This window comes from Pneumocystis murina (assembly GCF_000349005.2).
Source record: "Pneumocystis murina B123 chromosome Unknown supercont1.5, whole genome shotgun sequence".
Lineage (NCBI taxonomy): Eukaryota > Fungi > Ascomycota > Pneumocystomycetes > Pneumocystales > Pneumocystaceae > Pneumocystis > Pneumocystis murina.
The window spans coordinates 333317-360993 of NW_017802363.1; the positions used below are offsets into that span (position 1 = coordinate 333317).

At 28.4% G+C, this 27677-nt stretch overlaps 16 protein-coding genes across 16 annotated transcripts; 9 read left to right on the forward strand and 7 right to left on the reverse strand.

Moving 5' to 3' along the window:
- Positions 1-32: 32 nt before the first annotated feature.
- Positions 33-1138, forward strand: PNEG_00175 (pyridoxal kinase; the record flags this gene model as incomplete). The annotated part of the gene is made up of 4 exons (XM_007873845.1): positions 33-87; positions 134-531; positions 578-582; positions 628-1138. The coding sequence occupies 4 exons, from the start codon at positions 33-35 to the stop codon at positions 1136-1138; spliced, it is 969 nt and encodes a 322-aa protein (XP_007872036.1).
- A 73-nt stretch (positions 1139-1211) lies between these two features.
- Positions 1212-1517, forward strand: PNEG_00176 (hypothetical protein; the record flags this gene model as incomplete). The annotated part of the gene is made up of 1 exon (XM_007873846.1): positions 1212-1517. The coding sequence occupies one exon, from the start codon at positions 1212-1214 to the stop codon at positions 1515-1517; it is 306 nt and encodes a 101-aa protein (XP_007872037.1).
- An 85-nt stretch (positions 1518-1602) lies between these two features.
- On the reverse strand, positions 1603-3237 carry PNEG_00177 (hypothetical protein; the record flags this gene model as incomplete). The annotated part of the gene is made up of 4 exons (XM_007873847.1): positions 3126-3237; positions 2654-3078; positions 1778-2599; positions 1603-1728 (listed from the first exon to the last, which is right to left on the reverse strand). Exons 1-4 carry the CDS (start codon positions 3208-3210, stop codon positions 1603-1605), a joined length of 1458 nt encoding a protein of 485 aa, XP_007872038.1. The 5' UTR covers positions 3211-3237.
- Positions 3238-3432: 195 nt separating this feature from the next.
- PNEG_00178 (proliferating cell nuclear antigen) lies at positions 3433-4531 on the reverse strand (the record flags this gene model as incomplete). The annotated part of the gene is made up of 5 exons (XM_007873848.1): positions 4515-4531; positions 4285-4364; positions 4219-4237; positions 3508-4165; positions 3433-3466 (listed from the first exon to the last, which is right to left on the reverse strand). The coding sequence occupies exons 2-5, from the start codon at positions 4324-4326 to the stop codon at positions 3433-3435; spliced, it is 753 nt and encodes a 250-aa protein (XP_007872039.1). The 5' UTR covers positions 4327-4364; positions 4515-4531.
- A 367-nt stretch (positions 4532-4898) lies between these two features.
- PNEG_00179 (hypothetical protein) lies at positions 4899-6203 on the forward strand. The gene is made up of 5 exons (XM_007873849.1): positions 4899-4934; positions 4982-5071; positions 5117-5245; positions 5293-5457; positions 5501-6203. Exons 1-5 carry the CDS (start codon positions 4914-4916, stop codon positions 6176-6178), a joined length of 1083 nt encoding a protein of 360 aa, XP_007872040.1. The 5' UTR covers positions 4899-4913; the 3' UTR covers positions 6179-6203.
- A 384-nt stretch (positions 6204-6587) lies between these two features.
- PNEG_00180 (hypothetical protein) lies at positions 6588-11252 on the reverse strand (the record flags this gene model as incomplete). Its single annotated transcript, XM_007873850.1, has 22 exons — positions 11187-11252; positions 11062-11144; positions 10796-10993; positions 10605-10754; positions 10226-10560; positions 10108-10180; positions 9863-10066; positions 9583-9819; positions 9396-9542; positions 9160-9354; positions 9046-9117; positions 8913-9005; positions 8735-8866; positions 8591-8691; positions 8384-8544; positions 8243-8340; positions 8055-8197; positions 7797-8012; positions 7461-7754; positions 7298-7419; positions 7187-7251; positions 6588-7145 (listed from the first exon to the last, which is right to left on the reverse strand). Exons 1-22 carry the CDS (start codon positions 11197-11199, stop codon positions 6588-6590), a joined length of 3690 nt encoding a protein of 1229 aa, XP_007872041.1. The 5' UTR covers positions 11200-11252.
- A 223-nt stretch (positions 11253-11475) lies between these two features.
- PNEG_00181 (hypothetical protein) lies at positions 11476-13322 on the forward strand (the record flags this gene model as incomplete). The annotated part of the gene is made up of 9 exons (XM_007873852.1): positions 11476-11599; positions 11655-11813; positions 11862-12107; positions 12160-12302; positions 12350-12443; positions 12492-12814; positions 12856-13083; positions 13124-13268; positions 13312-13322. The coding sequence occupies 9 exons, from the start codon at positions 11476-11478 to the stop codon at positions 13320-13322; spliced, it is 1473 nt and encodes a 490-aa protein (XP_007872043.1).
- A 92-nt stretch (positions 13323-13414) lies between these two features.
- Positions 13415-13827, reverse strand: PNEG_00182 (hypothetical protein; the record flags this gene model as incomplete). Its single annotated transcript, XM_007873853.1, has 3 exons — positions 13415-13547; positions 13599-13689; positions 13737-13827. 3 exons carry the CDS (start codon positions 13825-13827, stop codon positions 13415-13417), a joined length of 315 nt encoding a protein of 104 aa, XP_007872044.1.
- Positions 13828-14174: 347 nt separating this feature from the next.
- On the forward strand, positions 14175-17197 carry PNEG_00183 (hypothetical protein; the record flags this gene model as incomplete). The annotated part of the gene is made up of 8 exons (XM_007873855.1): positions 14175-14871; positions 14915-15271; positions 15316-15408; positions 15451-15952; positions 15993-16359; positions 16405-16691; positions 16737-17008; positions 17052-17197. 8 exons carry the CDS (start codon positions 14175-14177, stop codon positions 17195-17197), a joined length of 2721 nt encoding a protein of 906 aa, XP_007872046.1.
- A 672-nt stretch (positions 17198-17869) lies between these two features.
- Positions 17870-19634, forward strand: PNEG_00184 (hypothetical protein). Its single transcript, XM_007873856.1, has one exon. It carries the CDS (start codon positions 17904-17906, stop codon positions 19578-19580), a length of 1677 nt encoding a protein of 558 aa, XP_007872047.1. The 5' UTR covers positions 17870-17903; the 3' UTR covers positions 19581-19634.
- A 94-nt stretch (positions 19635-19728) lies between these two features.
- Positions 19729-21172, forward strand: PNEG_00185 (hypothetical protein; the record flags this gene model as incomplete). Its single annotated transcript, XM_007873857.1, has 3 exons — positions 19729-20248; positions 20293-20507; positions 20555-21172. Exons 1-3 carry the CDS (start codon positions 20002-20004, stop codon positions 21170-21172), a joined length of 1080 nt encoding a protein of 359 aa, XP_007872048.1. The 5' UTR covers positions 19729-20001.
- Positions 21173-21428: 256 nt separating this feature from the next.
- Positions 21429-23364, reverse strand: PNEG_00186 (hypothetical protein; the record flags this gene model as incomplete). The annotated part of the gene is made up of 2 exons (XM_007873858.1): positions 21429-22051; positions 22101-23364. 2 exons carry the CDS (start codon positions 23362-23364, stop codon positions 21429-21431), a joined length of 1887 nt encoding a protein of 628 aa, XP_007872049.1.
- A 510-nt stretch (positions 23365-23874) lies between these two features.
- On the reverse strand, positions 23875-25219 carry PNEG_00187 (hypothetical protein; the record flags this gene model as incomplete). The annotated part of the gene is made up of 5 exons (XM_007873859.1): positions 23875-24132; positions 24184-24783; positions 24825-24906; positions 24955-25144; positions 25202-25219. The coding sequence occupies 5 exons, from the start codon at positions 25217-25219 to the stop codon at positions 23916-23918; spliced, it is 1107 nt and encodes a 368-aa protein (XP_007872050.1). The 3' UTR covers positions 23875-23915.
- Positions 25220-25593: 374 nt separating this feature from the next.
- Positions 25594-26321, forward strand: PNEG_00188 (ribosomal protein L14). The gene is made up of 4 exons (XM_007873860.1): positions 25594-25695; positions 25743-25800; positions 25850-26065; positions 26112-26321. Exons 1-4 carry the CDS (start codon positions 25654-25656, stop codon positions 26180-26182), a joined length of 387 nt encoding a protein of 128 aa, XP_007872051.1. The 5' UTR covers positions 25594-25653; the 3' UTR covers positions 26183-26321.
- A 27-nt stretch (positions 26322-26348) lies between these two features.
- PNEG_00189 (hypothetical protein) lies at positions 26349-26863 on the reverse strand (the record flags this gene model as incomplete). The annotated part of the gene is made up of 5 exons (XM_007873861.1): positions 26349-26390; positions 26431-26517; positions 26566-26611; positions 26662-26759; positions 26804-26863. The coding sequence occupies 5 exons, from the start codon at positions 26861-26863 to the stop codon at positions 26349-26351; spliced, it is 333 nt and encodes a 110-aa protein (XP_007872052.1).
- A 119-nt stretch (positions 26864-26982) lies between these two features.
- On the forward strand, positions 26983-27595 carry PNEG_00190 (ribosomal protein L7/L12; the record flags this gene model as incomplete). Its single annotated transcript, XM_007873862.1, has 3 exons — positions 26983-27047; positions 27109-27223; positions 27281-27595. 3 exons carry the CDS (start codon positions 26983-26985, stop codon positions 27593-27595), a joined length of 495 nt encoding a protein of 164 aa, XP_007872053.1.
- Between the last annotated feature and the right edge of the window lie 82 nt (positions 27596-27677).

Sequence of the window (27677 nt, forward strand, 5' to 3'; positions counted from 1 at the left end):
TCTTTTTTTTGAAATTTAAAAGTAAACTACTTATGAGTAATTTATCATTTAAGAAAATTTTGTCTATTCAATCAAATGTTTCTTCGGGTATATTTGAATATAAGAAAGGTATATTATTGATATATGAGTGAAGGATATTGTGGAAATCGATGTGCAACATTTCCGTTACAGCTTTTGGGATTTGAGGTGTCAACTATTCATACAGTTCAATTTTCTAATCATACGGGTTATGGACGTTGGCGTGGTCAAGTGTTTAAAGGTCAACATATAATGGATCTTTTTGAAGGGTTAAAGGAGAATGGTTTTACTAAGGAATTTGATTTTTTATTGACAGGTTATGTGCGTGGAAAAGAAGGAATTGAAACAATTACAAATATTATAAAAGATTTAAAAACAACGAATCCAGAGATTGGATGGTTGTTGGATCCAGTACTTGGGGATGAACGAGGTTTTTATGTTAGTCCTGATGTTATTCCTACATATAAACAACTTATTCCTATGAGCGATTTGATTACACCTAATCAATTTGAAGTATAATATTTATTTATATGTTTGTATATAATTAATTTATAACTAGGCAGAGTAAAGTTATATTTAAAAAAAAATAAACTTATTTTACAATAATAGATTACTTTCTGGTCAGAAAATTACATCAATCGAAAGTCTAATGATTTGTTTGGAACGTTTACATAAAAATCATACACTTAAACATGTTGTAATCACATCGGTTCAATTCGATAATGACAAAGAGCACTTATATGTTATTGGGTCATCTTGTAAATCAGATTATACACCTCGTGCTGTTAAAATAACGGTTCCCTATTATAAACAAGTCTTTTCGGGGGTTGGGGATTTGTTTTCAGCACTCCTTCTTGGTCGACTTAATAATGATATTAAATTATTTCCATCAGATGAAATTCCTGCAACTAGTCTCCCTCTTACTATTGCTCTTGAAATTGTAGTTTCATCTGTGCAGTTAGTTATACGAAATACACTTAAGTCAATTCAGGATGCTTCTGTTGATCAAGATAAATTATCAAAAGTAGAAATGGCTAAATTAAGTGAATTGCGTATTATTCAGTCTCAAGATTGCTTGAAAAATCCTAGTATTGAATTTAAAGCTGTTGTTTTATCATAATATATTTATATATATTTGTTATACATCGTTAAAATATACATTTTAAAAATTAGTTAAATATAATGAAATAAAAATGGTAAACACTGCATTTGATGTATTCTTATTGGAACTTGATACTTTAAAAGAATCTGCATCTTCTATATTATTTCCTTCTATTAATTCATCTTTGACTTCAGAAAACGGATCCGGTGATGAATATACGAATGAGATATTCTGGTGTAATAAAGCGGAAAAATTAGCTACTTTAGAGCAAGAAATACATGAATATCAATCAAACAAAACATTAAAAAATATTGAAAAAACATTAGATAAACTTCAATATCAAATAGATCAAATATTACAAATACATTTTTCAGAAACTAGAAATACAAAAAAATGATAAAAATATTATGATTATAAACAAAATAAATAAAAAATCAATACACCAAGTTTTATAAATTAACAATGCTTTTATAAAATTATAATTATATAGAACTATTTTCCTTTAGATCCTGTTTTTTTATATTTTTTTCTTGTAAATCTCCATTGTTTTTAATTGAATTTTTACAGTCATTTTTTTCATTTTGGCGACTCTCAGAAGCAATTAACTCCTAAAAATTTAATAAATATTCTGAAATTTAATACTTTTATATAACTAACCTCTTGTTCCATAATAACTTCAAGTCTTTGTTTATTTGTTGCTTCCTTATCTCTTACGCTCAACTCTGTTTCATGATATAATTCGTCAGGTAAACTTGATAATGTAGCAATTAAAGCATTATAATGCCTGTCAGATTGGTTATCTTGATCATACATAAATGCGTTTGATAAAACTAAAAGAGTACTTGGTACACCATGTTTTAGACGTAAATCAAGCCATTGCTGTAATTCATCTCTTAACTTTGCAGGGCTTACGCTATGAGTACGAATTCCCCTATTGGCACAAGCTATTTGTAATTCCGGTACTGAAAGTGTTTCTACTCCTTCATACCAAATAGCTTTATCGTCCGACTTGATCTGACGCATTTTGTGTCTAATTTGATAGCGAAGCATGGGATCTGTTCCAAATGTATTTAAATTCATATAACGACAGATAGCAACTAATTGAGGACGTGAAAGATTATCTAATGTTACATCGTCTCTAAATAATTTAGACACACTAATAACATCTGTCTGTGAAGGAGGCTCATTTCCATTTCGTATTTTTCGAAAGAATTCTGTAAATTCTTCTCGTTGTTTAGTTGTTGTACTAAAAGGCAAACCACTTTCTTGTAAAGTCATTCTCAAAAATTGAGAAACACTTTTTCGTGTATCACTTAATCTGGCTTGTCTTTTCTCTCTATCCTTATCTGCTTCATATGTAGAAGGAAGCATATTAGGAAATAATTTTAATGCTACTGGGAGGAGAAATTCTGCAAAAGGAATCAAAACAAAAGCCGAAAATGGTACAAGTCGGACCAAATCCTTAACTGTGCGTTTAAGCTATTTTATCGTAAATTAAATTTTCTTAAAAAATCTTGAATGTGCATAACATACTTGTCGATGTTCACGTCTAGTTAGTTCATGACCTGCCGCCATTTTTAATGCAAGCTTCCATGAAATCTTCGTTTCCGCTCCTAAAAGCTTAGTACCATCCCAATAATGCTGTGCTTCATGTTTTATTTTTTGCCATATCGTTTTTTTCTTGTTCTTTCCATTATTTACTTGTGAATTTATTTCTGATAACAACTTTTCCTCCACATTTGGTATGAACCCCTTCTCAGCTTCTGATGCAATTTTTCCTGTATTCTGTCCTATTTTCTCTTTATTTAATACCTGTTCATAAAGTGATGATCGCTGACTTGAAATACTAGATCCTCGTTGATATGTCGATTTAACCGTTTCCATAGAATGTTGACGGACATTATTAAGTGATGCTATCCATGGTTTACGATTTAATATGGTTCTTGCGTATAACGAAACTATATCTTATGATAAATTCTTTTCAATCTTCAAAATCTTTACTTACTTGTTAATGACGGTATATTAGACGAAACCCATAAAAAATCGGGCGCTAACTGAAAAGATGATGCTCCAATTCTCTTGTATTTCATGTTTCTGAGACCCTGCTAGCCATTTACTAAGTCTCCCAACTTTCTTAAAAATTTAGATTAATCTATAGAATCCGGAGGTTTCTTATACAATCGAAAATATTAAGTGGCCAATAAATATATAGAGGAAAGATAAAAAAGAAATAAATATATATAAAATGAATGAAAAATATATGAAAATGAAAGAATGAAATAAGTTGATTTTAAGAATGAGAAAATATATGTTTATTCTTCGTTAATTTTTGGAGCTAAATAAAAACTAAAAGGATTAGAAACTATAAAAAAGAAGAATTATTGAACCGAAGGTAGCCTCCTTCCATTTTATATTCTACCATGAGAGGTACTTCATTGCTCATAGAAAGAATAACAGTATCAGCAAGAGGAGTGGCTTTTGTAAAATTAACTAAATATTTTAAACTAAAAGTAAGTGAAACAGGCTCATTAAGGTCTATTTTTGTATCTTGATTTTGAATCAAAGTGATACTTCCATTTCCAATGTCTCCTGCACAACTAAACTTGATACCTTCTTTATTTGCCTCTATATGGACGCTTTCGCTTAGAGCAAGTAAATCTCGACAAATACGTTGAAATTCAATTGATAATAATTTAGCAACAACACTATATTCAGTATCAGGAATACCCAGATGTTCCTGATCAATATCCATTAATTTAATATCATATTCACTAATACGATCATTTGTTGGACTTTCGAAGACCATATTTAAAGTGTCGGGTGTATCTTCTGCTTTGAGAGTAATAATATCTTCGTTTTGAGCACATTTAAGAACCTTAGACAAAGAATTCAAGTTAATTCCAAGAGAAATATTGCGATCACAACGATATGGTTCAAATCCATCTGCTCTTAAAAGCATCGCTACCAATGCAACATGCGAATTATCCATTGCTTGAAGTGCAATCCCTGATTCATTGCAATCTAAATTTGCATCACTAACCAATTCTAATTGAAAATGTATTAATCTCAATCTATATAATATTTCTACAAATTAATACCTTTAGTAGCGTCTAATGTCTATCATATAAATTTATTAAATACCACTTTTAAACCTAAAAAAATACCTTTTTCAAAATAGATGCTTGTTGAAGTCGCGCCTCAAGCATTTTAATTAAAATAGTAAATATTAAACAACAAAAGATATCTAAAATCTATAAATATTTTGTTTGATATATTACTTTAAAAGATATGTAATTTTTATAGTTTTAAAACTTGAAAAAAAGGTATATTTATTAATATACAGTAATGTTTAAGTCCCTATTTGTCTTTTGTTAAAATAAAAAGCATATTATACCTTTTTTTTAAACTTTTTTTTTTTAAACACGCTCGAAGCACCGACATTTTTTTAATTACTGGTTTTTTATAAAAATTAGAAAAAAAAAAGATAAGAATTAAAAAGAAAATAACAATTTGATAAGAATTCCTTAACACTTGTATTTATATTTTAAAAGAATTACCTTGTTTTTTTAATTTTTCATCTTTTTTAATTTTTATAATATTAAGCATATTAAGAGTATATATTAACCTTACTTTATTAAAAAAAATATAAATTTTATTTAAAAGCTATTTTTGATTAATTAAGCCTTTAATAGTAATTATATGAACCTTTTATGATAGAAATAGATATTTTTTAAAAAAAAGTGCGAAGTTAAACGAGCTAAAAAAACGTATATACTAGTTTTAAATAATTAATATGTCAGCAGGCTTCTATAAGGTATAAAAAGATATATTTTAAGCTTAATTTCTAATAGTAAATTTAAGGGAATATCATCAGAGCAAGATACCCGTTTTACAAATGCAGAGAAAAAGCTTTTGAGGAATACTAAATTTCCTGATGAATTTTCAGTTAAGGTTTGGAGATTATAGTGGAATGATTTGTGTAATTTTTTGATATAGGTTGATATGGATAAGGTTAATTTATCAGTTATGAAGCCATGGATTACTCAGAAAGTGATTGATCTTTTGGGATTTGAAGATGATGTGGTTATTAATTATGCTTTTCAAATGATTGAGTCTACGCGTTTTGTAAGTGTTTCTATTCGTTGAATTTAAAGAGAATATAACAAAGAAAGCCTGATCCTAAAAGAATTCAGATAAATTTGACAGGTTTTTTGGAAAAAAAAGCATCAGTTTTTACTAAAGAACTTTGGGCCCTTTTGCAATCAGCACAACAAAGTACAGGAGGTATACCTTCTAAATTTTTTGAGGAAAAAAAGGCTGAAATTCATGCAAAAAAGGTTTTTTTTTTTTGAAAATCTTTTTTAAACTTATTTTTATTAGTTGGAAGAGAAACGTATACATGAAAATACAAAAAAACAAAAGGATGATCAAAAACATAATGAAAGAGTAGATTCTAGTAAGGAAAAGGAATCCTGGAGATATAATTCTGAGAGAAATGGATCTCGTTATCATGGTAAAGATGGTAATGAACATGATTATAAAAATAGTCGGTCTCGTTCGCGTGACAGAAAAGTATATAATAGTCGAAGACATAGTCATAGGGGAAATAGGTCTTCTTCTCGAGATATGCATGTGCATAATGATCGGTATTATAGAGGAAATAGATCGCATTCTAGAAATAGATCGCATTCTAGGAATAGATCGCATTCTAGGAATAGATCTTCATATGATAGACGTCATAGAAGTGATAGAAATCGTTCTAGAGAAAGAGATAGATATAGTGTACGAAGGCATAGACACAAAAGAGATAGATCTTATTCCTCGGATAGACATACACATAGTCAAAAATATCGAAGAACTAGCTCACGTCATAATAGTCCACAAGCCAGATATAAATACAGAAGTCGTAGCAATTCATCTAGCAGTTCTGCATCAAGATCTAATGAGGACAGTTATGGAAGCACTTCATCTTATTATCGTCAAAGACGTTTCTCGTCGTCCGAAACATCTTCATCTAAACGATCGCCCATGCACAATAGAGAATTGTCAAGAAAATGATTATAAAATTATGAAAAAGGCGATCACATTGTAGATATTTCATATTTGTATAAAGATAGCTATTATTCTAGTTTGTAAATTCTAATAAACTTTCAGATAATTCTAAAGGCAATTGAACTAAAAAAGATATCTCACTATCTATCCAGAAAGTTGTTGAATTAGTTTTTCCTGGATCAGAGAACTTGGAAAAATTCATTTGGATTCTTTATTAAAAATAAAAACCCTTTTTTAATAACAATTACTTTTAGCGTTAATTTCATATTATTAGTATTTTTGTTTCATATATTTGTAACAATTTTAAAAATAATTTTCATATTTTTTGATATAAATATTTTTAAATTTTATATAATATTTAAATTTATGAAAAATATAAATTTCAATAATTTATATCTGAAGCAGATAATATTTTTTACTCAAAAAGATTGCTAATCCCTATATTTTCTTGTTGAAGAATATCTTCATTTGAACTCTTCATATCAGATTTGAAATGTTTTATTATTTTATAGGTATTGATATCATTAGTAGTTTTTTTTAAGCTTTTACCTTCATCAATCTCTGGTTTTATTCCAAATGTAGATAAAAAATCCATCATAATGGCTCTTTTTGATTTTGAATTTTTAACATTAAACAGCTTTGTTTCTAATTCATTTACTTTTTCTAAATTTAATGTTGAAATAGATAAAAGAACTTCTTTAGACTGTTGAAACCCTTTTTCATGCGCTAAAGTGTATATTTGGGTTAAAATTTGAATAATTTCAGAATGAACAGATGCTAGATATGTATCATTTATTGCTATTATGCATGCTTTAAACAAATCGTTAGTAATAAAAGCACAGACATGAATATTTGAATCATCCATTAATATAGGTATGATATTTTGAAAAATACGAATTGTATTGTTACAAGTACGAGTGTCATGAAACATAATTAAATGTAATAATAAAGGAAACAAAGATTTAAGTATATCCTTAAATAATTAGTTAGAATATATATTATTTAATAAAAAACCTCATTTTTTAAAATATATAGCATATTGCTTGTTTTTAAATTTGAAATATTTTTTGTAAATTGAGCTATTAACTTATTAATAAAAATAAATATAATATTAAATTAAAAAACATTTATCTGAAGATGGTACTAATAAGTCAGTTAACATTTTGACGACAACGAAAGACAAATTTCTAAGTAATGATTCTTTTATCATCTCATTTGACAAATCTTCATCTCGACAAGAAGGCATACTACCAATATTAATATAAGAATAAAAAATAACATGTTATACTTTAAATTATTATCAGATATAAATTCTTTTTCTGAGATTTGTGACCATTCAAATACGAGCTTTTTATCAATTTCAATAAATAAATATGGTAGTAATATCTTTAAAAAACAATCTTGATATTGAGGAGGACATCTTGTTACTATAGGAGAAATAGAAAAATCTAAAATACTGGACCAAACGTACAATGAAAGACCTTTAGTATTAGTAAAGAATGATTCAATTATATTTTGCGATAAATTTGGGATTTTATAAAAACAATCTCCAAAATTAGAGAATAATCCAATATTCATATAACTAAAAACGTTAGAAAAAAAAATGAAAATTTATGAAGCAAACCAATGTTCTCTATTTTTACGTAAAAAATGACTAAGATTATATATTAATTCTATAACTTTATCTTTAAATTTTGAGATTTCTTCATAAAATTCATCTTTAGAAGTTAAATTAATACCATGAAACCAAAATCTTTCTGAAATGCTTTGGCTAATAATAAATTGCAATTCAGGAACGAATGAATTCCAATTATCTGGATTACATAACGCATGAATATGTCTATCATATTATTAATTATATTCCTTGTAGAATAAATAATACTTTATTATACTAAAAATATCAGGAAGAATAAATTCAATAATAGGTTTCCATAATTCTGATATAAAATCATAGCTATTATCTTTTAGTAACATAATTTTTAAATGATAATCAACAAATTTTCGAAACCCTTGAATAGGCCAAATCTTTAAGAAGTTAATATTAACATACTAATAAATTTATTGTATTACTAATTTTCTAATTTCCTTTAATTCATTTATTAACTGTTTTCCTTCGAGATCCAAGTACGTGGTGTTTAAATCTTGAATAGAATAAATATTTTTTGATTCTATAATTATTTAAAACAACATTTAATATATATATATATATACGAATATATTGCATGATTTTTTGGAGTCCCAAAAGATCAAAAAATCCATTAAAAGTTGATAAATTGAATAATGATTTAGTTTTATTCCATGTATCTATTAATTTAGTAGTAATAAGCTGAAAATAGTATGTTTTTTCATTTTGAGTATTATTTGGCTTTTGACTATAATATTTTAATAGATTTAATTAAATGTTTTTTATATATAAACCTAATGATTAGTAAAAAAGTAATAAAAACAATATTTTCGTTTTCACAAGATTTTTCATTTATAATTTCATATACTATTTTTTCAAGCTGTGGATATATATTCTAACTTTATTAGAATTAAAAAAAAACATATTTGTAAAGATACCCATAATGAATCAGATAATTCCATTGCAAGTTTAAGAAGTTCATGACTGCATTTTACACGTAAATCGTGAATTGTTTGTATTGCATCATCAGATATATTATCATGATAACGATATACAAGTGCAGATATTGTCTATAGCATAAACATATAGTTAATAGAAATAATAACTAAAACATACTTTTTCTAAAACTGGTATAAGGAATTCTTTTTTTCCTAAAGAATAAAGAAACGTAACTAATATTTGAATTTGGCGACTCAATATTAAAGGCGCCTAAACTATCAGAAACAGAATTAATTCTTTAATCAAAAACCTTAATATCTATATGAATTATTTTTTCAAACCAATATATTAAAAGAGATAAGAAATTTTCTTTTAAATCATTCTATAATTATTAAAAAAAATATTAAAAAAATATTCTACAAACGTCTAAATGCTGATCCTTTTCATTTAATATTTTATATCCATTTAGAACAGCTTTTATAAAAGTATAATTACTATCATAAAAATGATAATCCAACGTTTTCTTTTTATGAAAAACTATTTGATCAGTCATAAAATCAGGGCACTTTTTGAGGAACTTTTCAATATGTTGTTGTGCATATAACAAACAATTCTTTGTCTACATTATTAGAAAATAATTTTGAAAGAAATGGCTTTTACAGGCATAGAAAATATTATTTGTACAAGATCCACCATATGTCTTCGATAGTTTTCACAAAATATATGTATTTCTGAAGTTGTTTCAATGTCATGGTTTAAAAATTTTATTTCAATAGAATCCTTTAAAATTATTTGAGCATTTTCATACTAAAATATTTAATAAAAATTAAAAATTAAATACTGATACCCTTATTAGTCTATTTGATATAAGATCGAGTAAACGAGGTAATATTGATATAACTGCATTTTCTTTATTTAAAGGTGATTTTAATAATGCTATCCAAAAAGATTGAGATATAGAAGATACAATAAGTGATGGATGTCTAGCAGTAAACAAAACGAGATCCAAATATATATTCAAATAAAGCAAAGTGTTGGATTTTCTGTGATTCAAAATGTGAAATGTTCCAAGTGCGACAATAGTCTAAAAAATAATTATAAATATAAATAACAAAACTAATATTTACCTCAACTATTTTTTTAAGAAAAGAATATTTTTTTTCATCAAAATCATTATAATCATTATATTGAACTTGAGAAAATATTTCTTCAGTAATAATACGTAGATGATTTAAGTTATCAGGTTCAAAAAATGTATAAACAATCTCTAAAAGCTCATCATCTGGTAACAATGGACGAATAAAAAGAGCATGAAGACAATCAGAAGAAATCTTTAAATGTTATATCTAAATTTTAACACAAATTAATATACCATTTTTATTTCTATGTTTCCCTGTAATAAAATAAAGCACAATTGATTCAGAATTCCTGATTCTAATATAGACCTAGAAAGATTAAATTATATACCTATTTGAAATATTGTTTTTTACTTTGCAGGGATCCAGAATAAACAACCTTTTAGACAATTTAAAATAAGCGTTATTTCAATTTCATTTATTTTTGGAAAACATGTATTAATAATTCCAAAATAGCTTTTTATGCTTTTTTCAAAAATATCAAGCCACCCTGAATTATTTTCTGAAATTTTAAGTGAATAAGGAAGACCATTTGGATATATAGCTTTTAAAATATCTGAAGAACAAAGAATAGAAATCATACCAACAGAAAATACTGACATCTTTGACATGTCTTTATCATTCATAGACTGAAATGCATTCTCAATTAGATTTAACAATGTATTTAGTGAAATATAACGAGCTGTAGGCTATTATTTATAAGTTTTTTTTCTTTTCCAATTAAAAAACACACAGAAGTTAAAAACATGTTTTTAAAAGCCATATCCATATCTTGTAAAATAAAAATCCAGTCTTTTTTTATAATTTCAAAAAGGATTTTTGAAATTTTTTGTTTAATGTAATGAACTTCATTTTGATCTTCAGACGTACCATCACGAACACCCTAAAAATATTAACAAAGTATAGTTTTAGTCAACTCTCAACATTATAACACATATTAATCATAGAATTGCGTAAATATACTTTATCTTCATTCGTATATATCTCCCAATTGCAACATATTCCTTGATCAATTAAATTTAAACCAAAATATCGCAATACATCCATTTTTACATTTTTAAATGATGCTAACTCAATCCCATATTTCCATGATTCTGGATCTTCCTTAATATTATCAAGATACTAAGTTTTGTATCAATTATACTTTTTTTTATATTTCTTAGTCTTTTTAATGACTTTTCTTGTCTCACCTTTTGTGTTTCATTTCTTACCGCTTTATCTGTATTAATAGAGTAAACTACTGATAATGCTGAAATTAAACGATTTACTTTATCTTTTATTATTATTTTATCTTTTAGTTTAAAAATAAACTTACTTTCTTTTTCCATTTTTATTTTAAATAAGACTATATTTAATTCTCCATCATTTTTTAATATTTTGCCTAAGATTTTTATATTTTTATCTAATCTTGATATATTTTATCTTCCCGTCAATTTAAGGTTTTTACCCTAACTCTTTCAACTAATAAATCTGAGAAATACCTGCTTTTTATTATTTTTTAACCCTTTTTATTTTCTGGTTTTTTATTTTATTGAGATTTATCCTTTTTATTTTCATAAAAATTTAATATTTTTAATTGTTTTTTCTTTATAACGTTATATACTATGAATAAATCAGTTTTGGCTCAATCAACGACTGAAATAAACACGGACGATCATTTATGGTCTAATTTATTGAATGGTGTATCTCGTATAAAGAAAGCTCCATCAAAATATATTCTTTTATTGGGTTTTTTTCTTTTTGATTCTTGAAGAAAAATTTATTCTGACCAATTGATATATAGGTGGGGGGAATAGAAATGCAAGAGAATGGATTTCATCTTTAAAACAGGCAGCCATTGGAGTTCATACAGGACGTTCTTTTAAAGAAAATAAGGAAGAGATAGATTCTACGTATCTTATGGATTATACATATATTGAATGGATGGATCAAGATCAAGGAGGTAGGATGCGTTCATTTTAAAAATGATTTAAGAAATAAATATAAAAAGAAAGGCTTGCTGTGATTGAGGTATATTTAATTTCAGAACGGCATGTTTCTTGTGAATCATTGCTTTTGGAGCTTTTTACACAGGAGTTTCTTAAAAACTGTTTGATTTGTATTCTATTAGATTGGAGAAATCCTTGGAAATGGCTTGAAGAATTGTATAGTTGGATAAATTTGATTAGAAAAAGTATTGAAAATTTTAAATCTTTAGAAGCGGGAAATCGTGTTATTTCTGATATTATAGCTACTTGTAAGCATGAAAGATGACTTAATATACTTATGGTGATATAGAAATGATTTAGGGGAACATAAAATTAGAACATATAGTGAAAATGCCCCATGGGTATCTCATGATACTAATAGGAATGATCAAGTAGCGGTTCCTTTGGAAATAGGCCAATATGATCAGCCTTTGGGGTTACCATTTATATGTGTATGTAATCATGTAATGTTCATTTTAATAAATAAATGTTAAATTAATGAGTTGAGTAGTCGGAACATATGTTATCAATTGAAAAAGATGAGCTTTTAAAAGATGAACATTTTGATTTCATACAACAATTTCTTAGAACTATACTTATGAAGCGTAATTATGTACAAAATATTTATATGATATATATTTATTTGGTTTTAGATGGTGGCGCGCTTTACTATACATCTGATTTATATCCAAATACATTGAACAATTTGTTATATAGTATTCTTGATTGTTTTTCATTTTCACCTCAGATATATATGGATGTTAATTCTCCGCCAAAAGCGAATGTAATTGATGGAAATCAAATATTTGTTCCTCCAGGCTGGGACTCATGGGGAAAAATTCGTATTATTCGAGATGGTTTTGATGTCGAGAGAGTTGCTAAGGCATGGGATGCTGATTTGAATTTTAATACAGATAAAAATAAGACACTTAATTCTAAAAAGATTTTTGAAGAAATGATAGCAGATTGTAGAAAGGTAATGAAATCCTAGTAGTAAACAGAGATTAAAGGATTTAGAATGATATTTTTGATATTTCAGAGACGAATGATTTTGTGACCACAATTCCTTATCAGGAATTTCTTTTAAATCATTTGAATATTATAGAAACAAAACTTGAGGCACAAGAAAACGTCCCGGAGGATAGGATTAATATAGCAAATGCATATGTGGCTTCACCTCAACTAAATGTAGGTGGTATCAAACTAAATGCTGAAGAAGTAGATGAAAAATTAAAGAAATTAAGAGTAAGTTATTTCTTTTATTCATATTTTTTTATAAGCAAAGGATACGCGTTCTGAAAGTAATTCTCCTGTTTTAACACCAGAAAAATGCTATAAATCCCCTTTAAAGGCAATATCGCCACTACCTGCTAAAGAACAGAACGAAGTATTGGCAAATTTTTTTCAAAGTTTGCTCAACAGAAAGAAAGGTATGTATCTACGAGTAAAAAATAAATTTTAAAATAGGATTAGCGGGAGAATAACTCTAGTCAAATAAAAACAATAGTTTATTACAGAAAAATATAAGTTTTAAATTTACAAACATATACAAATTATTAAATTATTGCTAAGAGACTTATTTACTATATATTTTCTCTTCTCGTTCTTGATATATTTCTGAATTTTGCTTTTTTTCCTTTAATATTCTGTTCATTTGAATTCTTTCCATATATATATCTCGAGCACGATCGTAGTTTTCAGGAAGTGCACTGATAATAAATATATAAGTACTAAAAATAATTATATAGCTTGTCCTATACTTTAACCTAATGCATTCATTCATAGATTGTTTTTCTGAATGACATTTCCATAGAGTAGAAAAAGTTTTACCTGATGCGCATTCGGCAAATTCTATGTTGATCAATAATTTCTTTAAATGCATGATAAAGAATGATAACTTTTAATTACATCATAACATGCAATATTTAAATTTTTCATAAAAATTTTTCGTATCTCTTCTTCATCATGAAACGACCATAACCTAGACATAGGAATAAAGGTTTTTATTGTTTTTGAATAAGTAATTTAAATATGGAAATTATAGATAATATAACGGAGGTTTTTAATATATGGGTTGATGGTTGTTTAACAAGAATAAATTGACTTTTAATAATTTTTTTATTAAATTTTATTTTTAGACTCGTTACTATAATATTCACGTGATCATCAGTGATTAGATGGATAAGATCTTGATCAGTTTATAATTAGACATGAATATGACTTATTTTTATTGATTTGAATGACTTTTTTCTTCTCATGGTTTTTGAATTTTAATTGGGATCTATAAAGAGAGTTTGGTATTAAAGTTTATATTATGAGGGAAGTTAGAAAAGAAAATGAATGATATAGAAAGGATTTTAAATACATTATCTTCTCAGCCGTCATTGCAAGAATTGTTAAGTGTTTTAGAAGTTATTTTTAGATTTCAAGAGAAAGAGGAGATTGTTAGTTGCGAAAATGCAAAAATAATGAATATTTTAACAAATGAAATATTACCAGAATATTTACCATTAATTCTTTCGAAAGATATCACATTATCAGGAGAAAAAATGAAGAAGTATTTACTGGGATGTTTAAGTAGTGTTTCAGGAATTAAGGCTATTTTATTAAGGATTAAAAAAATGACGATGGAAAATGGAAACTCTTTTTTTTTTCAACATATTGCAGAGTTATTAGAAATTCTTCAAGAGATTTTTTGTAGTGAAGGAAGATTAATATTAGTATGGATGAGATGTCATTCTGGAATAAATGAAAATAAGAGTATCAAGTCATTTTCGTCTCATATTTGGGATGAATATGTATCATTAATTGCAGGGGGGAAATTGCTCGGAATTACATCGGAAGGATTGCTAAAATTATGGAAATATTGTGAAATTGATCAACGTCCTGTTTTTTGGATAGCAGATTGCTCAAAATATGTGGAACATTTTGGAAATGAAATAGTAGCTTCAATAAATGACTCTAGATTCAACGAAAAGATGGAAAAGGATTTCTCTGTATTAACCGCAAGGTTGTTTAGTCTTGGTTGCACAGGTTATTGTAACTTTGTTTGTATTATTTATCTGATAAAAAAAAGCTCAAATTATTTTTTCTTTTTTTGGAAATGAAACTATAACACATGATTATTTATTACGCCTTGATAAAATTGTAAAATATTTTACATTTTCTCAAAAAACTGTATATATCCATTCCTTATTTTCTTTTTTTGATAAAAAGTATTTTCAAAATACTGAGAATTTTTTTGAAAAGTTGGATATATGTCATGAACTATTCATTTCTGAGATAGAAATGATTTCAATTATAATAAAAGATATTTTAGCAATGGATAATGATATCATTGATATTGTTGATAATTGGTTTTTGAACTATAATTCAAAAACATATATTTATACTAGAAGAGCAATTGTTAATTCGTATTGTTCTTTTACAAATGGTGAATTTTTACATTTATTTCGTTGAAATGTTAACTATTTTTAGGTTTGGAAACTGATGATAATATACTTGTGAGATTGTGTTTAAAATGGTCAAATAAGATTTTTATAAATTATGCATCAGTTATAGAACAAGAAGGTTTAGATTTATTAGTTAAATTTTTTATTTTAACTAAATTAGATTTAACTCAAAATTTTCTTTTGTTTTCAGCTTTTGTACCTAGAAATATTTTAGAGAAGTTAAGCCATTCTAAAGCATATTTGAATGGATTGACAAATAGATTATCTTCATCTTCTGAAAGGGTACGGTTCTTAGGGATGATTGTAGGAGAATCTGTGACCAGAAAACTTTTTCCAAATGATGAAAAGAAATGGCTTACTTTCAATGTTGATAATACGCTTACTCCTGAATCTAATTGGTGGAGAAATATTATAAATGTTGATAATATTACAAACATAAAAAGTTTATCTTTAGGAAGTACAAATAATGATTGCAATTCTTCATTAGGCTCTGGGCAGGATGCTATCAAGGAACATGAACAGATTCAACCAATTCAAGAAAATGATACTGTTGTTGCTGTGGATGATGAATTTGTACCATACGCTCTTCCTGATTCTGACGACGATGACTCTGATGATGATCCTGCATTTACAGAAAAAAATAAAAAGATTAATGCACCTGTGTACGTAAATATTTATCACTTTTTATGCTAAACTTTAAAGATATATACGTGAATTGATATCTATGTTAAAAGATAATACATCTTATCCGAAATTGCATATGGCTCTTAAAACTTCTCCTAATCTTATAAGACGTAAAGCAAATTTTGGAACAGAACTTAGCAAAGAAGCAGTTACTTTGGCCCGAATTATAAGTAGTATGAATGATGAATTTAATATGGATAAATTTATAGAATTAAAACAAGAATCAATGACAGCTTTAGTAGCAACTTGTCCCGAATTGGTTGCTTCATATTTTATTGAGCAGTATTTTACTGGAGATATTTCCATACAGCAACGTTATATGATATTATCTGCTTTAGCATTAGGGGCAAGAGAAATATCCGGTATAGATTCTTCTAAAAAGAAGGTAAATATAATAGTTTCATTTTAAGTTTAAAGATAAAATCATTAGATGTTTCCATCTAAAGTTTTAGTTTCGAAGCTTCATCAACAATATGTATCTCCAATTGATATAATTGTAAAGGAAATGAACATGTTATCAGTAAAACAGAATACTTCAAACCTTACAAAAATAGATTCTTTAAATTCTATCAATCCCTTAAAAGTACGGAGATTTTCAAAGAGAACTGAAATAATGAAAAATAAACAACTTCCTAAAAAAAATCCTTTGGCAGCAATTGCTGGAAAATGTTTTATCTTCCCGATGATCGGGTATTGGTGGGTTTATACAAAAGATGCGTAAGTTTTGAATTTTTATTTATAAATCAAAATTTATTCTCAAAGATATAATGATAATTTCCATTACGAACCTTTGCTTTTAAGTCAGTTTTTAAAAACTATTGCAATTATCTTTCAAGCTAGTTATCCTGCTTCTTTACAACATGAAATTTTACGAGAAATATGGGAATTCTCTTTTTTTCTTCGTAATCAAATTGATCTTATTATTAAAAATGCCTTATTATTTTTAATTTTAACTCTCTTGGAAATAACTGATGAAAAACTACTAATTCAAAAATATTCTTATGAACTTATAGAATCCCGTAATTGGGCCTCTGGTAATATATATCTTTTCTCTTTCACTTTTAATTTTTTATTTAGTAGTTCTTGAAAATGCTTCTGAAGAAGAAACAAGACTCTTGTCCTCTTGTATTATTTTTCGTATTACATCTTTATTTGAATCTTACAAAAATACTTTTATTTATCCTTTCTCAAATATTGTTGATATGCAGAAATATAAATCCTGATAACCAAACATTTTAATATTATCAATAAAAAATAAAGTAATATATCTTTTTTATTAATATTTTTAATCTATAGTTTACATATTATATCATTTTTCTCTTTTTTAAATATAACATATCTACAAATATTATCCAGGTAGACTTAATTACTTTACTTTCTAGATACCTAACCCTAACCCCTAACCCTTGTCTTGTGTTTTAGGGTTCCCCTATTCGCCTTTTTTTTAAATTTAAACATTTTTATATATAAAAGTTTTTAGAGAACTTTTATATATAACTAACTTTTGTTTTTTTTCTAAAAAAATATCTAATAAATACTAATAAATAATTTTAAACTTATCATTTCTATATAATTTTATTGTTCATTATGGTGTGCGCGGGATAATGGTTTTTTTCCACGGTTCGAGGGGGGCGTAAGCTGCGGCTGTTCTATTATTATAGTGGGACAGCAGAGAATATTTTGGGCGGACGAAAGGTATATTCGTCATTAAAAAAACGTCAAGTAAGGAGCTTTTTAAAGGGTAGAAGAAGGTTAACGTTTAGGAGTAGTTTGGAGTCGGTACGCGTTGCCGAAATTGCGGCATTCGCGGCGCGTCCGGAATAAAGTTGGAGGAGGATATAAGTGAATAAGGTTATTTAATTGAAGGGTATTGAAAGAGTATATAAGTGATTTAAAAAGATTGTAAGAGTATTTTTGTGGTGAAAAAAGATGAGTTGTTCAACGGGTATGACATTAAGTTCATTGGGAAATGTTTCGGGTGATGAGTTGTTAACAGCATTTTCTTTTGGAGTAGATGAAGAAAAGCCTAAAGAGGGCCAAAAGTTGCTTCCCAATGGAATTTTAAATGAAGAGGAAGAAGTTAGGGATCGTCAAAATGAAACAAATTATGTAGAAGGAGAAACAGCAAAAATTTTGATTCGGCATGGTCTTCCTAAAGATATTACATCACGAGAATTAGCAGCTATGTTTTTTTTCTCTAAAGGTTATGTTGAAAGTAAGGTGGTTCATACGAATGGGACGGAAGTGGCAGCTATTGTACATTTTGATTCACCTGAGACTGCTATATCAGCAAAAGAATTTTTGAATGGAAAGGTTTTGGATAAGTCGGGTTTACCCTTATCTGTAGATATTGTTCCGTTACTTAAACGGACGTCGTCTTCATCCTCTGTTTCATCATATGTTCAGAAAAACTATCCTTCTACTACTTTATCATCATCATCGAAATCTTCTGGATCGTCCGTTTCATCACATCCACATCATCCTCAGACTAGTCGGTTTGCACAATACTGTAGTAATTCGAGCAATTTGAAGAATAATGATTTGACGAATAGTTTTTATAGTATTACAAATGCATTTCATTTACCAATGATGGAAAATGCGACGGATAATACGTGGTCGCCAACATCACCTGGGTTCTCATATTCTTCCCTTGATGTGCTCCCTGCGACGAATCCCTCAGCATCGAGTGTTAATAATACCATACCTGAATCGGTTCATAAAAATACATCTATTAATGAAAATATGGAAGAATGGAAATTCCAGCAGCAATATCAACCTGCTGATAATGCGAATGGGTCTCCATCTCAGCCTCCCGTACCTCGTCTTGCGAATTCTTTAGTTGTTAATATGCAGAATATGTCACCAAATGGTTCATCTTATGTAGGATCGAATGTTATATCACCAAATCGTCATAAATCTGCCGTACAGAACCCTCGATTTGCGCATAATAATAATGCAGTGTCTTCTATTGCTAGTTCATCTAGTGGGCATTCTTCTTTGATGATGTCTCCTCAGGCAAGTCATTTTGTGCCGAGTTCTCCGAATGGTTTTGTAAATAGCCCTAAAATTCAACCTCATGTTGTTGAATTAAATGGTATGCAAATAACAGACCCTCCAAATCATTCTTACTACATGAATTCATCTTTTGGTTATGGTTTTCCAAATCATTTTAGAGGTTCTATTCCATTTAGTACAAATCCTGCAGATCAAAACCCTCCGTGTAATACTCTTTATGTTGGAAATCTTCCTTTAAGTACATCTGAAGACGAACTTAGGAATTTATTTTCAAGGCAACCCGGATATCGTCGATTATGTTATCGTACTAAATCAAATGGGCCTATGTGTTTTGTCGAGTTTGAGGATGTAGGTTATGCAATGAAGGCTTTAGGCTTGTTGCAAGGTGTTTGTTTGTCTAGTTCTGTTAAAGGAGGAATACGACTGAGTTTTAGTAAAAATCCTCTTGGCGTTCGAAGTAATGCAAATCCAAATTTATTAGTTAATCATTATGGTGTGCATAATAATGGTTTTTCACCCTCTATTCATACTCATTCAGGGTTTTCTGTGCCTTCATGGGCTGGCATGAATCAACAATTACTTGGAAAATAGATTTATCTAATAATTTGTAAGGTTTTTTCTATAACTTTTTTACAGTCGGTTTTCTATATGATCTGCTTTATTTTATCTATTTATCATTCGGTTTTAAAGGTTTATTTTGTGATATTTTGTATCTTTTGGTGATAAAATTGCTAGTTTTTTATCTTTTTTTTAAACATTTTGGAATCTCTCTCTATAGCTAAGCATTTGCAATCTGCTTTGTTTATTTTTGAATACTTTTGTTTTGTTTTTAGGTTATATCTTTGCTATATTTTTATATTTTTTTTTCTATGTTTTTTTATTGTTTCTTCCGGCCTTTTTTTTGATGCATTTTTTTTACCCTCCACGACGTCTGAAAAAGTAAGGAGACTCAGCACGGGGGAAGATCAGGGCTTGGATGGCATATTAAGAGGATCTTTAGAGTATTCTGTCGATGACATCTTCTTTTAAATCATGGATGATAACATTTTCTGCTTTATTTTCCAAATCTGTTCCATTTTTAACATTTTCTGATGTAAATATTAAACAGACGATTTTAGATATATGGCCAAAGCAGGGACTTAAAGACCTGTTTCCTGCGACAAAGATAGTAGAAAAAGAGCATCCCGATAAATGGAGGTTTTTGTTGCCTCTTCAATACCCATATCATTCTCCTCAATACCCAATTGTTTTGTGTCATGGTATTTTTATTGATACTTTTTAATAAACTTAATAAGTATCTAAGGGCTTGGATTTTTTGAAAAGACACCGTCATCTTTACCTAAATTTCAACTTCATTATTGGGGATCTATTGTTGAATCTTTAAAAAAATTAGGATGTCAAGTTTATGTGACAAAAGTTCCAAGTACGGGTACGATTGCACAGCGAGCTAGAGAACTTACTAAGCAACTTTCCTCTATGGTAAATGGTAGACGAGTAAATCTTGTTGCTCATAGTATGGTAGCTTTTTTAATGTTTTTGTTTTATAAAATTAATTTGTTTCAAAGGGGGGGTTAGATTGTCGATATTTACTTTCGAAACGACTATATAAAGACTTTTATCCTGTATCTTTAACGACACTGTCATGTCCTCATCGAGGATCTCCTTTTATGGATTGGTGTCGAGATTATCTTGGATTAGGTCGAGTTTTCCCTCGTGTATCTGGTACTTTAAAAGAAGAAGTATTCTATAATTCTTGCAAGAAATATGAAAATAGTTCTTCTATTTCATCGACTATTTTGTCAAGTATAATGTTTTCGCAAACTATGGATACACCTGCATATGCAAATTTAACAACTACTTATTTAAAAGAATCATTTAACCCATTTATTTTGGACTCTTTAGAAGTTAAATATTATTCGTTCGCTGCTGTATCATCTGTACCAATATGGCATCCTTTATATTTTCCAAATCATATTGTTTCGCAAGCTGAAGGCATGGATAATGATGGTTTAGTAAGTGTTAAAAGTGCAACATGGGGAAAATTGTTAGGCATATTAGAATGTGATCATTGGGAATTAAGAGGTAGAGGGCTAGGTGCTGGGACAGGATTTATTAAACAAAATTTTGATGTAGATGATTTTTATTGCGCTTTAGCAACACATTTGTGGAATGAAAACTTTTAATTGTATTTATGAAGTTTAATGAAATCCTTTATTATTATTTTAAAGAAAAATTAAGATTACTTCGAAAATTTTGTTTGAATAATTTTATTTGTAACATATTAAATAGATGAATATAATGACTTAGTATACATCAATAAAAACCTTTATAATCTAATTTCCGATTTATTGCTTTCATTAAAACTAATGTATACTGATATAAACAACATCTAAAATAAGTTATTTTCATATATACAATGGTATCTCCTCTAGAGATCCTTTAACGATGTTTTTCATTTATTGAGAATGATGACTTCTTGAGTTTCCTTAATAAGTCTAACGGAATATGATCATGTTTTACTCTTGTTTCCATTTGTTTAAAACAATCCTTATTAGATACATCAACCTTTCCATGAGAATCAACTTCCTGAACTTTATCTGAAGAACAACATTCTATTCTTTGGACAAATTTAGAAGCTAATACTTCTTCTGCTGTTAAGCGTTCATCAGGATCTGGATTGAGCATCCTATAGATAGTGTGTTGAGCACATGCTTTCCAGTGTTTAAAAGGAGCATATGCTGGAAGTTTTTCATCTTTAATTCCGTTAATTGAATGTACAGGAGAGTGTAATGGAGATAGTTCTATTAAATTTGAAACTGCTGATACTGATGTTGAGAATGTCATTGAAGATTCGATACTTGTTTGAGAAGGTGAAATAAAATTTGAATATAATGTTGAATCGGGAGAATTTATAAATTTTGCATGAAATTTCTTAAAAGCATCTAAATAATTATCATAATGTTTATCGCCAGGTATTGCTTTAACAAAAAGGGTTCCACCCCAGGTAAGACAAAAATAAACAATCGCGCAAGACCAAATATCCACTTTGAAGCCGTCATATTCTAACAGAAATGATTAGAAATGTAAAGAAAAAAGAAAGAGTGGAACTACCTTTTTGCATAAATACTTCAGGTGCAATATAAGCATCACTTCCGCATATCCCATGGCATTTCTTAATATTTTTTTCGCCATTAGGCGAATTTTTATTAAATAATACATCACTTGTTCCAAAATCGGTAATTTTAAGGATACCGTTGTAGTTAAGAAGTAAGTTTTCAGGTTTGATATCTCTATGTGCAATTCCTTCGGAATGTAAATAATTAACTCCTCTAAGTAATTGTTTAAAAAGGCAATTTCTAAGGTTTGGCGCCATTTCTTTCGGTTCCGGCTCTGCAGTCCAATCAACCATGGATTTAATAAGAGAATGAAGGTCGCCTGCGGCACAGAATTCCATTATTTCACACCATGAGTCTGCAGTGAGAGTATGATCATCTAAACAAAGATCAACTGCACGTACAACATTCGGATGATTAACGCGTCGCTGGATTGTCCATTCACTAGCAAGTTTTTTAAGATAATCTTCCTTCCTTTCAGACCTGCTTTTTTTTCGGAAGGTCTTTACTGCAAAAAGGCCAGAATCTCCTCCATTACTCTCGATTGTTGAGTGACATCCGGGTTTAAGACTAACTACTTGAACGGTTGCTGTAGCACCCGATCCAATATCTTTCTTTCGAAATCCATGATGAGTATTTCGATAAATATATCGCTCCTTCAACTTAATAATTCCTTCTCGACTTATAAGTTGTTGGAACCCAATGCTTAATGATCGATTTCTAAAAATCTTTGATTTTAATCCTGATCCAAGTTCAGCGCATGCATGATTCGGAATATTTGATGTATGTGTATATGATGGTGTATAAGAAGGCGCAGCCGATCTTGATATTCCATGCCTATTCGGTGTTGAAGGATCCTTATCAAAGTCAAAGTCATAAACCACTTCTGGCTTAGGTGGTAATGATTTACTTAACCCATTTAACTTAAGATATTTTCCATGAAAATAGTAAGGAGCAGATGAAATTCTTGGAGGCGGACGTAATTCCTGAAGAAAATCCGATGATCGACATAATGAAAGATGATCAAACGGCTCAACTAACTCTGTAAATCCTTCCGATAAACAGCCCATTCCCGTATTTAAAGAAAACGATCTATGATGATCTAGTGATGAAATAAATATATTTGACTCCTGACAAAGTCGCTTCATACTATTTGATGACGTAATCATCTCTGTATCTTCTCTTTCTTTTTTCTTTGGTGATGAAGCGTTAATTAAACTAATTGATGATATCAATAACTCCTTCTGAGGCATTTCTTTCATAATAACTTCTTGTTCAATATTATTTTTAGTTATTCTATTTATGTTGCTTGTATCTTTTTTCAATAACAAAGTATCTGTTATAAAAATATAGACATTTTCATGGTCATATGCTATTGGAATAATATTGTCCTTTGGAAAAAAGGTTAAATGGATCTTTTTTGATCCTAAAAATTCGCTTTTTTTGTTATTGATTTCGTTTTTTTTTCAAAATATTTTTAGTACTCAAAAAATCCCTAGAAATCTACTGAAAATCTCTTCAATTAGAAACAGAACATAAGGCTTTTCTCTTATTATTAAGATATCTAAGTATTCTTTTTATTGCGTTTTATCAGTATTTTACGCTCGGCTTTTATAAAAAGGTTGGTTATAAGACTAAACTTGTCCTTTTATTATTAGGGACACACGTGTGTTCTTAATATATAAGACGGATGTCTCGGATCTATAAGGTTTGGTATTAGCGTAGAAGTTGGGTTATGATTAGAAGATTTGAAGATAATCTTTGATTTTTTAGGGTTATTCTAAATTAATTTAATAAGTATATAACAATTAAATTATGTATCGGTTGTTGTGTTTTGTGAAGAAACAGCAAGACGTGCTTCAAGACTACGTAATGCTTCTTCTTTTGCAAGAAGTTGTTGACGTTTTTCACTAATTTCTCGTTGAACCTTAAGTTCAATTTCACGAAGTTTTTCTTCTTCACGACGTAATTGTTCTTCTTTTAGTCGTACAGATTGAGTTGCTAAATCTTCACGACGAATCGATATATCACTAAGTAATAAATAAATATATTATTAAAAAAAATATATAATGAAAATATACTTAGAAACATCGGCAGATCTGCTGAGTTTTTCAGTACGATAGTTTTCATAAAGAAAATCATGTGTAATTTCTTTCAAATCACATAAATGTGTACGTAAAAGTGCAGAACGTATTGCTGAAAAATCAGAATGAGTTGGATTTTCAACATCAACAATTCCCCATGGATATTGTCGTCCCCTTATACGTCGTCCATTATGTTCAATAATATCTTCGCTTCCTACAATAGCGAATGGCATTAAGCTACGCAATTCTGCGTTTTCTTCTACTGTTTCTTCATCATCTTCTTCGATATCATAGGGAAAATTGTAAATAGGAATACGATAATGATCTATATCTTCCATAATTAATTTTTTGTTTTCTACTAATTCTGCTTGTGTAAGTGTATCAGCTTTTCCAATCACTGGAATAACATTGACTCTAGGTGATAAACGGCGCATTAATTCAATATCAATTTCACGAAGTCCGTGGCCTGTAGGTATGATAAAATAGAGCAAAACATGTACTCTATTGTCCCGAAAGCGTGGATTACGTTTAATTCTTGATTCTTCCGCTAATATATTATCATATTGTCGTTCAAGGTATCCTAGAATTTCTCGAAAACTGTTTATGTTATATAAATTATCAAACAACACTGTAATTACTGCATTTCATTATTAATACTATCTCCAAATGACGGACAATCAACAATCGTTAATGATATGCGTGTTCCATCTTCCTCAAGATCTTTAATCTGAATTAATTGGTTTCTTTTTATTTTGTTTTTATTATTACCTACAGTTACCGGTCGAATTGAAATTTCATCTTCTAAATGTGCATTTGTTGGGTCATCTACTTCCTTGTGTTCCATAACATTTGCATTACAAAGTGTATTAATAAATGTTGTTCTTCCCGTACCACTGGCTCCAACTACCATCATTGTAAATTGGATTCCTTTCTTAATATTTTTTCTGTTTCGTGAATGCTATTTTAACCGTTTTTTCAGCAAAAACTTTTACATTACACTTTCCCAAAGACTTACCAGTGTTGTTGACGACATTTAGATTAAAAATACTTCCTAATTTCGTTTTTAAAACAATAAAATCAATAACGGGTTAATCGTGACGATATATGACGTGAACGGGTAGAATGTTTATAATTTAAGGGAAATTCTAAATGATTAAAAAAGTAATGAAATAAACTTCAATTACTTTTTCTAAATAATTATCAATTTTTTATTTTTATCGTATTTTTTTCATTTTTTTGACTTGACTAATATTGGACCAAGTTAAAGATATGTTTTTGATATAAAATCTATAAAAAGTTTTCTTATATAGTTATTTAGAATAAAATAAATTTAAGAATTAATCTATTTATTAATAAATTAATAATGATTTAAAATAAATTTTTATCGACCAAGTATTGGTTTATATGTTATTATATCATTTGAATATATAAAAATTTTCAAGATTTGTTTCCTGGCTTGTTAGAAAGATGATAAACCTTAAAACTATGCTTTATGTTGCAGATAATTCCGTATATATATTTGTTTTTTTTTTCGGAATTTTTACAAATTATTATAGGGTGCACAAATGGCAGAATGTATTAATATATTAAAATCAGGAAAATATGCAAGAATAGGTTTCTTTATGAGTAAAATAATTATAGGTTTAATTGGTTATATTTATAGGTGATGAAATTGTGGTTGTTATTCAAAAAATTCGATCTAGTAGTATGTCGACGGGGTCTTTAAATGCAAATAGAATTCGTAGGGGAGATATTAAACATGCATTAGTTATTCGGACGAAGAAAGAAACAAGACGAAAAGATGGGAGATCTATTCGATTTGATGATAATGCATGTATTTTAATTAATAAAAAAGAACCTATTGGTACACGTATTCTTGGTAAGCAAATATATGGTTAAAAAAATGTATAACTAATATATAAAAGGTGTTGTTTCTGCTGAATTAAAATATAAGGGATGGAGTAAAATCCTTTCGTTAGCACAGAAAGTTGTTTAATATATAAAATGGGTAATGATTTATACTAAAAAAATACATAAATGTTTATGTAAAATGAATTTATTTTATTTTATTTGTTAAATTATTATTTATTTTTGTTTTCTTTTTTTAAAAGAATAGTTCGGATAATTGTATAAGGCATATTTTAAGTATATCATGTTTGATTCTAATAAACTTTTCCACAGTTAACGCAAACATAATGCAATGACTTTTTTGTGTAAGATAGACTATTAGAAGCACTACCATACCATCTTTGTTTCTGCACTTTTTCCTTGTAAATGAAAAAAAACAGATTCTCGTCCATGACAAGATGGGCATTCTTTATTGCTTCTTGGCTGTGAGTTTTTTAGAAAAATACTTCATATTAATAGTTTATAGCGAACCAATGTAGGATCTGATCCTAGATCTGCTGTTATCCCAACTGTCTCTCTTTTAACTAATCAAAAATATGAAAAAAATAAAAAATAAAAATTATTTACACCAAAGAAGAACGAAGTTCGTTTCTAAAAATACATAGATTTTTTGCAACTTCACTATAATCACAATTCCGACAGGCATATAAAAGTCGTTTTTGAGACTTTCTATATTAAAAAAACAGTTAAAAGACTATAGAAAACATACCTTTTCTTCTTTAGGGTAAAGCATGTTATTACATTCTATACAGTAGTGAAATGTGGCCATTTCAAACTGCTTTCTTGCTCATCCAGAGCAAGCTGAGTGACGAACGGTTTTTTGTGACGTTGAGCGAATAAAATTACGATTCAAGGTTTTAACGTCAGAAAAAAAGCATACAAGTTTTAATGGAACAATATGGGATAAGGCGTTTATCAAATCGCCTTTTTAGAGGCTCTTTAAGATTATTCAGGTATGAAAAAATAGATTTCTTTTTTTTCTCGTTTAAAAATGACTTATTTGTAATATTTAAGCAAATCTCAATGGGTTCAGACATCATCTTCGCCTAACCCCAAAATTTTGGAGATAATTAATCAAATAAGTGCATTAACATTGAAGGAAACGGCAGATCTTGTATCGCAGTTAAAGGTTTTGTGCTAAGAATTAGTTGTCTAGGGTTGACTAATCTTTAAGCAATGAATCTAGATTCATTTAAATATTCAAGATATTAGACCTATTGTTACATCCGCAGTAGCACCAGAATCCGGAGCAGTACCTGAGGAAGAAAAAAAACAAATAAAGGAGAAGCTTTTTTTTAATGTGAAGCTTGAATCATATGATGCGACAGCCAAAGCAAAAGTAATTAAAGAAGTTAAGTCAATGTTAGGGTTGAATTTAGTGGAAGCGAAAAAATTCGTGGAGAGTAGTCCTAAAATACTTAAAGAAGCAGTAAATAAAGAGGATGCTGAAAAGATTAAGAAAACACTTGAGGATTTAGGTGCAAAAATATCTTTAAATTGATCCAAAATAAATTAAAATTTTTATGGTAAAATGCAAATATCTATAGAAATGTTTTCTCTATCTTTTTATGATAACGTCATGG